The sequence below is a fragment of the Conger conger genome, chromosome 19, assembly GCF_963514075.1.
Source record: "Conger conger chromosome 19, fConCon1.1, whole genome shotgun sequence".
Taxonomy (NCBI): Eukaryota; Metazoa; Chordata; class Actinopteri; order Anguilliformes; family Congridae; genus Conger; species Conger conger.
In genome coordinates, this window is record NC_083778.1 from 7,596,308 (window position 1) to 7,607,060 (window position 10,753).

Below are 10,753 nucleotides of genomic sequence, written 5' to 3' on the forward strand. Positions count from 1 at the left end.
ACCTCGCTGGGCGGGGGCAGAGGAGGTGTGCTCCTCTTTCCCCTGGAGTCGTTTCACTTTCTTAATTTCATTCCGAGGGTCTAATTGCCCATTACATTTATTAGTAGATCTAAATTAATTTGAATGAAAGCCTGTTCATCCCCACGCTAAGTGAATTGCAACTGACATTCTTTCTGAAAGAACGAAATTAAATATGGGCTTCGGATACCGAGGACGTGAGGGCTAGTCCGGGCACCGGTTGATGACATCACTGTCGCTATAGGAACTGCCTTTACATTAAATCAACAGCGTCTCGGCATTCGCCTGAGAACAGTGGCGGTGAGAGCCGACTCCGTGTGAACACAGCCCTGCTCCCACCCTGAAGAGAGCGTGTGTCCATTATTCACAGCCGTACTTTAAACTTGCAGGATGTTAAGACATGGATGCAGGATGTGGCCCGGCTCAACTGCACCCTACTACAACCCTACAAGCCCTAATCTGGGCTGACGGCTAAGAGCGAAAGAGGGGGGAAACTCTCTCACAGCTTTGTCAATCATTCATCGATAACTGTCCAGTCAGTTCCTTATTTATGCAGCCCGGGGAGTCGTTAGTGTTAGAGGAAATGCAGAGCAGAAACGCGTCAGAAACACGATCAGGATGCGCAGTCCAGTCACCTCTACCAGCTCTTTCACTCTCCACATCCGACCAATCACATCACATCTCCCAGCGCTTTCACCCGATCGCATCTCCAAGCTCATTCACTCTCCATATCAACCGATCACATCACATCTCCCAGCTCATTCACCGTCCACATCCGGCCAATCACATCACATCTCCCAGCTCATTCACCCTCCACATCCGACCAATCACATCACATCTCCCAGCTCATTCACCCTCCACATCCGACCAATCACATCACATCTCCCAGCTCATTCATCCTCCACATCCGACCAATCACATCAATCTCCCAGCTCATTCACCGTCCACATCCGACCAATCACATCACATCTCCCAGACCATTCGTCCTCCACACAAGTTACAAAGAGATTACAGTCAAGCTCAAGCACTTCCCAGTAGTCATTTTTAAGGATATCCTTTCGACTGAGAGGCTTTGTAAAAATCAACATGGCCACATCCTGCATGTGCAGTCAGGTGGGCGTCTGCAGTTTACACAGAAAGAACACATCACGTTTCTATATTTAGACAGATCAAAATGAAAAGGCCCAATTCTTTTAATTAGAGCTCAGGTGAACTCTCCCTCTCCACCCGCAGTCAGAGAGAAAGAGAGAGGTAGGGAGAGAGAGAGAGAGAGAGGTAGGGAGAGAGAGAGAGAGAGAGAGGTAGGGAGAGAGAGAAAGAGAGAGGTAGCGAGAGAGAGATCTGTTATGGTCCTGGAAGGGAACACCCCTTAATTCAGCAGGTGTTTATAGGGGGTACGATCTATCCCCGACTCCGCCGTGGGGGAAACAGACTTTCTGAAGGTTAATAAACAGCGGTGCGTACGACGGTCCCGGGATCATTCATCAGATCGCCGTCTGAGACGCTGAGGCCCGGAGCCGGGCACGCAGCTTCATCATGTTAACAACGCTGCCACGGGGACCGGAGAAGTGGGCCTAATAGGTTATTTTGTTATACGATTTCGTTATCAGCTCCCCCCCCCCCCCCACACACACCCCTTTTCACAGCCTCAGACAAGAATAACAGCTGTACGGAGCCGTGGCGCCGCGGCGGCGCGACGGGGATAGCCGCGGACTTGCGTTCGCGGTTCGTTGCGGTCGCGCGCCGAGGACCGGGGTTCGATTCCCGGTCCTGCCAAAAGCCGAGTTCGGCCGGCTCACGTGGAGCGGCACGATTGGCCCGCTGCTCCAGTTGGGAGGGACTTTAGCAGGGTCAGCCAATCAGAAAAATGGAAAAATCTGAAATAAATGTACGACGAAAAAAAGAATAACAGCCGTGAATCCCTCACGAACGGCAGCGTTAACGCCGCCGTCCCGAGGCGTGGTGTTTTGGCGAACGCTCCTCTGACGTGTGGGGGTTTTTTTTGGGTCCCGCAGGTTGTTCGGCGTGACGGGGAACTGCGCGGCCTGCAGCAAGCTCATCCCGGCCTTCGAGATGGTGATGAGGGCCAAGGAGAACGTCTACCACCTCGACTGCTTCGCCTGCCAGCTCTGCAACCAGAGGTGGGTGGGTGGGGAGGGCGAAACGAAACGCCGTCGTCGTGAAGAAAGTCCCGCGAGGAAAGTCAAAAGTAGTCTGAAAGTCCCCATTACACTGTAAGAAAGTCCCCAGTAAATGGTTGGCATTTATATAGCGCCTTTATCCAAAGCGCTGTACAATTGATGCTTCTCCATTCACCCATTCATACACACACTCATGAATGGCTGCCATGCAAGGCCCCGACCAGCTCGTCAGGAGCATTTGGGGGTTAGGTGTCTTGCTCAGGGACACTTCGACACAGCCCGTCCGGGGATCGAACCGGCAACCCTCCGACTGCCAGACGACTGCTCTAACTGCCTGAGCCATGTTGCCCCAGTCATCTGAAAGTCCAGATTACACAGTCGGAAAGTCCACAGTAATCTGAAAGTCCCCAGTACACAGTCAGAATGTCCCCAGTAGTCTGAAAGTCCCCAGTACACTGAGAATGTCCCCAGTAGTCTGAAAGTCCAGTTTACACAGTAGGAAAGTCCACCGTAGTCTGAATGTCCTCAGTACACAGTCAGAAAGTCCCCAGTAGTCTGAAAGCCCCCAGTACACTGTAAGAAAGTCCCCAGTTGTCAGAAAATCCCCATTACACTGTAAGAAAATCCACAGGAGTCTGAAAGTCCCCAGTATGGTGTAAGAAAGTCCCCAGTAGTCTGAAAGTCCCCATTACACTGTAAGAAAGTCCCCAGTAGTCTGAAAGTCCCCAGTAAACAGTCTGAAAGTCCCCAGTAGTCTGAAAGTCCCCATTACACTGTAAGAAAGTCCCCAGTAGTCTGAAAGTCCCCAGTAGTCTCTGCCGAAGCCAGCAGACAGAGGGAAGGCGTGTGTCCCGCACTGCTGAAAGGTGTGCTGGGCGCTGACAGAATGAAAAAGAGCGATCCGTGTCACCGGGGAAGGCGTATGAGGGCAATTCCATCTCCTCAGACACACTTATCTCCTGATTTATTCTGTTTATGGCTTCTGGATTGATGGTCCCAGGCCCAGCCTCCAGTCCCCGGTCTGCACCCCCCCCCCGCCATTATCAAACACACGTGTAATGCATCCCCTCCCCCCACACACACACACACACACACACACACACACACACACACACACACACACAGATTTCACATTCATTTTAAATCACGGATTACTGAATCTTATCTTTCACACTTGTACCAAAATTCTCAAAAAAAGAAAGAACGTTGCATGTGGTCGTTTAACGCCTCCTCGTGATTATTCCTGTCCCGGGGTTTTGATTGGCGCTTAAATATTCAGAATATTCATATTCGGAAACCCCAGCACAGCTCAGCCTTTTGTTGCTCCGTTTCCACTTCTCTGGCCGTTACCCACAATGCAACGCGGCCCTCGTACGTTTTTCGGCACCGCGCCCGGTCTCTCCCCCGGCCCACTGGCACTGCATATCCATAAAGCAGGTTACGCACAATTAGCACCCGGTTATTGTCTTGTCACTCCGGTCTCCGACGCAAGACAAACTCACCTAATGCAAGAAGTCAGCTAATCTCCTTCAGACGGCCGAGGCAGGGCAATTTTGTTTCTCCGAATTAAAACCCACTCAAGCCGGGTGAGTCTTTCCGTTTACATTAGGGCAGACGACGGGGTGTTTAATGAAATCACCGTCGGGGGGGGGGGGGGGGGGGGGGGTTCACACGGCCGGGCACGGCCTCCCGCCCCCGTCCACCTGTCAATCACAATTTCTCTGACGATTGCTCAAGATTTATGGCCAGGCGTCGGGTGTGTAATTGGAGCGGTTTTTCAGCGGTTTTTTTTCATCCAGAAATCTGTCTGGAGCTTCCTTACAGTTCTGCCCCCCCCCCCTCTGCCTAACCCTGCTGATTCCACTGGCTCTCTCTTGCGGGGAGCCCTTATTCAAACACCCTCACTTAGTTACTTGAAGCACGACCGTAACTAGCGCTGTCCGTTTCCAAAGCCAGTATTTCATTTAATTATTTTGTGAGAACGTTCGTTATAATGCAATTAGGAGGGGAATGTTTTCTCGAATGTAATGCCTAGTTCAGAGGCGTGTGTACACACCGTTTACGCCCCAAAACCCAAACTCATTTAAATGACAAAATTAATGACAAAGAAAATAAACAGAGAACACCCCGGCCTAACCCCCCCCCCACTGCCATCCAATATTTTTTAGGTCCCATCTACGCCCCTGGCCTGAAGGAGGGGAAATGATTTCTTCAGCAAAACTGAGAGGCACACAGTATCACCACACACTTCCTTCTCTGACTGTCAAAAGTATTTCGCGCTTCTTTTTCCCAAGTTTCAGTCCTACAAAAACAAGAGGCGCACGCAGCTCTGTCATCCACGTTCGAGTTCACTCATTACAGTGCAGTGCTAATGTAACAACAGGGAAACCCTACTCTACCACTACTCTATGAAGAGAAGCTGAAACAAAGTTAGGAGTTAGAGCAGCGGCTTTTCCCTCCACTTCCTGGAAAACGATTAGAATTTCGATTTGACATCATCGTGTACCGGCGGGCGTGTTTGTCGTTCAAATGTCCCGAAAGATCCGTTCCACTCGTGTATACGTCATAGTCACACTTCCGTTTCAGCTCGCCTTTAATGCTCCTATTAATTAAACAATATACACAGCACTTCGACCCTCAGGTCCTCACCAGGTCAGGTATACACGACGTTTGGACCCTCACGTCCTCACCAGGTCAGGCATACACGACGTTTGGACCCTCACGTCCTCACCAGGTCAGGTATACACGACGTTTGGACCCTCACGTCCTCACCAGGTCAGGTATACACGACGTTTGGACCCTCACGTCCTCACCAGGTCAGGTATACACGATGCCGAAGAACTGAGGGTGGAAACATTGTGCATACAGTGGCTTCAGAAAGTATTCTGACCCCAACACTTTATTGTGTCGTAGATTTAATTTTAAACGGATAAAATGACCATTTCTGCCCATCAATCTACACTCAACAACCCATACTGAGCGCAGTCTGTTGGCGAAAGCAAAGTGAAAACATGTTTTTCCAAAAGTTTGGCTTTTAAAAAACTGAACTTCAGCACCGAAGAGTGGCGTGTGCAGGGTTTAAACTTCTTCCTACATTTCATTTCCCCTGAAATTCTCCTCTGTTATTTCCACTTCACCAGTGACAGCTGTAGGACCCCCTCCCTGGTGGAGTCCCCCTCAGGCTTACAGAGGGAAGCTGTGAAGCTGAGCCTCTCACCAGCTTCAGTCTAATCTCGGGAAAGCTCATACACAACAAGCTTCAATCAGCTTCGCCAAACATAAAAGGGCCCCCGTGTTCAATAAAGCAATCTAATCCATCTCGCAACTGGCAGAGATCTCCCCCCCCTCCCTCCCCCTGCTGGAACATCATTAGAAATGTACTATCTGATAAGCAGGGCTGCTGGGGGGGGGGGGGGGTCACAGGCTGTAATTATGGGCCTTTTCCTGGGGTCAGCTGGGGGCTCCCAGCTGGGTTTTGAAGGTTAAATTGCTACAACCACACGGGTTAGCTCCTCAATTCACCGAGCAGCCGGGTTTGTGAGGCCAAAAACCGTGGAAAAAAAGAGAAAAAGACAAACGGAACGAAACGGTTTACTTCATCAAGGACTCCCGCTCGGAGGTCTGAGATTATATCGGAGGACTTTTCTGGCGGTTACTGCCTGTTCCCCTTTCTAAGCCTGTTAAATACGCCCGCTGGATGGGCGGAGGTGGGGGGGCGGTTTGGCAGCTGCGGGGCGCTTAAATCTCCGCAACCTGCCCGGAGCTTACAGCGCGTTCCTGACGTCAGGCGCTCAGCAGTTTGGGGGGCGCAGGCGAACAAGCCTGGGGCTTTGATTCGGTGTAAACACATCTCCGCCTATCTTTAGCTGAGTCAGAAAGAGCACTTCAACCGAGCTTTTAGAGACGTACGCCTACAGCTGTATCTAGTCACTTAAATAACCGATCGCCAAATATTTATGTTTTTATATTGCGTATCCTCACTGCGAAATGCGAAATGGAGACCAGCAGGGTCTGAGCAGTGTTTGTCTCAGTAATGTTTGCAGTGAATATGTTAATGAGGGGATGTAATTATGATGTCATGACTGTGCAGTGCTCACAGCCACTCTCCACGGGGAGGGGGAGGGGCAGGGACGGTGCTCTATCCAATGAGAAGCGGCCGGTGCTCCCGCTCTGCTGAAGCCAGAGTCAGCGATTGGGCCCCTGGCGCAGGGCACGGGAACACTGGGCGTGGCCACGGAATGCTGGTGTTTAATTCATAGCCAATCAAATTCCCTATTTTCATCGCAATTAAATGTCAGTGGGTGTTGATTTCAGCTGATTTCATTCATAGCCAATCAAATTACCTATTTTCAATGCATTTAAATATCAGCGGGTGTTGATTTCAACTGATTCCATTCATAGCCAATCAAATGACCTATTTTCATTGCATTTAAATATCAGCGGGTGTTGATTTCAACTGATTTCGTTCGTAAAGACAGTTCTCCCAAGACGGTTATTTTGTGGCACTTTTTGAATAACGTACGATTAAATCACAACAATGGCACGGCTCACTAAACCGAACCGAGTGATTTCCTTCAAAAAACGGACAGTTAATGTTCACAGAGGTCGCAACTTTATCTTTGGTCTTGGATGGCCCACATATTTGAACTATTTTTAGACTACCTAAGGACATAGCCTGCCCTCCAGAAAAAAAAGACAACGTGCCGTGTTGTTTGTCAGTCTCTTTGATAGTGAGCACAACTGCGATGATGTTAAAGTAGCTAGAGGAGATAACTTACCAACTACCAATGCATGTACTGCAACTTACACATACAGTACCGGCACAACGTGGAGTCACTGTGCAGTTCAGCTCTCTTAACTGTGAGAAACATAAGACCACAAGACTGCTCAATGAAGTCGGTGTGAACCAATATATAACGGTAGGTGTAATGATTATTGCAAATGGTTATTATGTCTTCATATTTATTTTCTGTTATTACATTCATTAGCCAAGCTAGAAGTTGTTGCGAAATACTGCATTAATCGTCAAACGCAGTTTATGAATGTAGTCGATCCATAATGTGTGCCGGTGGGCCTGCTGCAGCTGCAGTATCGTTTTAACTACCGGCACGTAATTAAAATGAAAAGGTTGTTCAAGCTGCGTGATGTAATTCCTCTCATTACAGACGGGTGTAAGAACTAGAACAAAAATACAGTACCCCAGGGATCACAGTGCAGCGTGAGAACAGCCACAAACCATTACAAACAGAAACAAATACAGGAATTAAATAAATAAATGAATCCTCAGAGCACCCCGCAGGACACTGCCCCTCACACACAGATAACCCAGCACCCACAGCCCCTCACACACAGATAACCCAGCACCCACAGCCCCTCACACAGATAACCCAGCACCCACAGCCCCTCACACAGATAACCCAGCACCCACAGCCCCTCACACACAGATAACCCAGCACCCACAGCCCCTCACACAGATAACCCAGCACCCACAGCCCCCCACACACAGATAACCCAGCACCCACAGCCCCCCACACACAGATAACCCAGCAGGACAGAGCCCCACACACACACAGATAACCCAGAACCCACAGCCCCCCACACACAGATAACCCAGCAGGACAGAGCCCCACACACACACAGATAACCCAGAACCCACAGCCCCCCACACACAGATAACCCAGCAGGACAGAGCCCCACACACACAGATAACCCAGCAGGACAGAGCCCCACACACACACAGATAACCCAGAACCCACAGCCCCTCACACACACAGATAACCCAGCAGGACACTGCCCCTCACACACAGATAACCCAGCACCCACAGCCCCTCACACACAGATAACCCAGCAGGACAGAGCCCCTCACACACAGATAACCCAGCAGGACAGAAGCCTTCACACAGATAACCCAGCAGGAGAGTAAGGAATAGGGCTGACGGCTAGAGAGCTCAGAATGGCTGGACATTTTAGTCAGCGCAGACAGTCTGGCTCTATGAAGTGATGAATTCCATAAGTATTTGGACAGCGGCACACTTTTAAAGGGCTCATTCTCTATGAACGCAATACCACGTGTGTAGATACACACATTAGAGCGTCAGCTTTAATTTGAGGGTGGGAGCATCCATATCGAGCGCGCCGTGTGTCGCTGTCCAAGTACTTACGGACCTCACCGCGAGCAAGCGAACGAGGGCCGACGTCCCACCAGGAGGGAGGGGGCTGAAGTAAACGGGAGGGCGTGACCCCATCACCCCGGGGGGGGGGGGGGGGGCTGGCACACACTGGGACCCGCTAATGGATCGGCACGACGCGCGTGTCATCTCAACGGGACACTTTTCACCGGAGCGACCGGCACCCGTTACGTTAAGCAGGACCGATGCGTCTTGTTAGCGGTTATTTCCGCGGCGAGGCGTCTCCCTCCGCGACTTTACCCGTGTTCGCGGCTCGACGTTGGCGCGCGGGGGGAAAGAAAACAGAAAGTTTTGCGAAAGGAGGTGGAAAAGGAGACCCCCCCGCCGTGGCGGTCTGAGCCGGGAGAACGTTCTGGCGTTGCGGCTGAGTGCCGCACTTTCATTCGGCCCCCGGGGGGCTCGTCCATCGGGCTTCGCTTTCGGCTCGTGTAATTGGTCGGGAATCGAGAGGCGAAGGCGACGCCGGCGAGAGGCGCCTTAATCCCGCTACAAGCGCGAAATAATTGCCTCTAATCTGGCGAATCGCGGCTCCCCGAGTATCGCTCCGCGGCGGTCGGGCGTGGGGGGCTCCCGCCCTAGCAACGGCCCCGCCGTAGCAACCGGGAGCATCTTCCTCAGGTGGGCTCCGGGTCCCCCGGGTAACGGGCACCGCTCCTCGCTCAGAGTCCGGCTCCTACTGCAAACAGGGGCAACAGCCGCCCCCCCCCCCGGCCAGATCATCAGAGGCACACGCCCGCTCCACCTTCGGGAACGGGGGGAGGCCCCCAAAAACCAGGCCCAGCCTGCAGCTCCAACGGAGAGAGGCCTGATTTCAACACTCGTACTAATGCACATTGTTCTCTCCCTCCCTCCCTCCCTCTCTTTCTTTCCCTCCCCTCCCCCACTCTTTTCTGTCTCTCTCCAGGTTTTGTGTAGGAGACAAATTCTTCCTGAAGAACAACATGATACTGTGCCAGACGGACTATGAAGAGGGTCTAATGAAGGAGGGCTATGCGCCCCAAGTCCGCTGAAGAGCCCCCCCCCCCCCCCTCCCCCACTGCATTCTGCCTACTGACACACTGACACCTACACACACACATGTGCACAGACACGCACACACACACACACACACACACATGTGCACAGACACGCACACACACACACACACACACACATACAGGCTACACACACACATGTGCACAGACACGCACACACACACAGGCTACACACACACACACACACATACAGGCTACACACACACACATACACATACACATACACACACACACACACGTGCACAGACACGCACACACACATACACACACACAGGCTACACACACACATACAGGCTACACACACACACACACACACGTGCCCAGACGCACACGCAGTTGCACGCACACAAAAATACACACCCGCTTGACACAGAGACGCATAAGCACACGCTAAAACTTCCGCATCTCGCCCTCCCCTGAGAGAGAGGCAGAGGGCCTGCAGTTACACAGAGGCAGTATCTGCTCTTCAGCGTTCTCCCCCATGTACATACCCCCTCCCTAACCGCCCCCCCCCCCCCCCCCCGTTGCTGTATAGAATAGCCGTACAGACAGAGCGACACTTTGAGACCCAGCACCGGGGCCTGACAATGGCCTGAAAGGGAAGATTTACGGAGGGATGGATTTTTGGCTGTTCCACCACCTGCCACCGCCCCTCGCCCCCTCATCCCCAGAAAAGACCTGAGACTAATACAAGCCCCCCCCCCACCATCCAGAACAGCAGGGCCCTTCAAGCCTCCTCCCTCCTCTCGGGCCAGAACCACAGAAACACAAAAGGGAGAAGAAGAAGAGAGGCTGGAGCAGGCCCTCCAATGGGGCTTTCTGAAATGGCTCCCGCGTGCACTGGGATTGGCTGACGCACTGTGATCGGCGGCCGCGCCGGCCAGTCACCGGGTCCGGCCGCCCAGAAAAGGCGGGCTCGGCTTCGCCAGCAGCCGGCCAGGGCCAGTCTAGAGGCTCTTTCATTTCAAACGCTGAATAAAAAAAATTAAAAAAATTAAAAACACTAAAATATTTATTTGATATGCTTTTAATGAAATCTCGTCGTTACGAAGCGCCGTTCAGAAACGCAGCGCAGACACTTGAACTCATGCTTCGCTCTGCGGGGAATGATGGGAAGAGAACACTTCACAGCGTCGCCGTGGCGACACAGCGGCGTCAGTACCGGGCAGACGCGCGGACGCCGTCGCCTGAACGGGGCGCTTGTTCCACGAAGGGTTAAAAAAAAATTAAAAATGAAGAAAAAACCCGCAAGAATTTATAAATCTTTCTAAAGAGCCGTTTTCATGGTGCGCGTCGTTCGATTTTCGTTTTCGGAAACAGTTCGGTTTCGTTTTGAAAAATAACAACGGCAACGTAACAAAACAAAAAAGAC

The 10,753-nt window shown here is 51.7% G+C and overlaps 1 protein-coding gene across 3 annotated transcripts in view; it reads left to right on the forward strand.

The window, feature by feature from the left end:
• Positions 1-9,395, forward strand: part of lmo3 (LIM domain only 3) — a 45,574-nt gene extending 36,179 nt beyond the window's left edge. For all 3 annotated transcript variants that reach the window (XM_061229568.1, XM_061229569.1, XM_061229567.1), the window contains exons 3-4: positions 2,034-2,159; positions 9,252-9,395. In XM_061229568.1, coding sequence (XP_061085552.1) covers positions 2,034-2,159; positions 9,252-9,357 — 232 coding nt within the window. In that variant the 3' untranslated portion in view covers positions 9,358-9,395. The remainder of the gene's footprint in view (positions 1-2,033; positions 2,160-9,251) is intronic.
• The last annotated feature ends 1,358 nt before the right edge of the window (positions 9,396-10,753 follow it).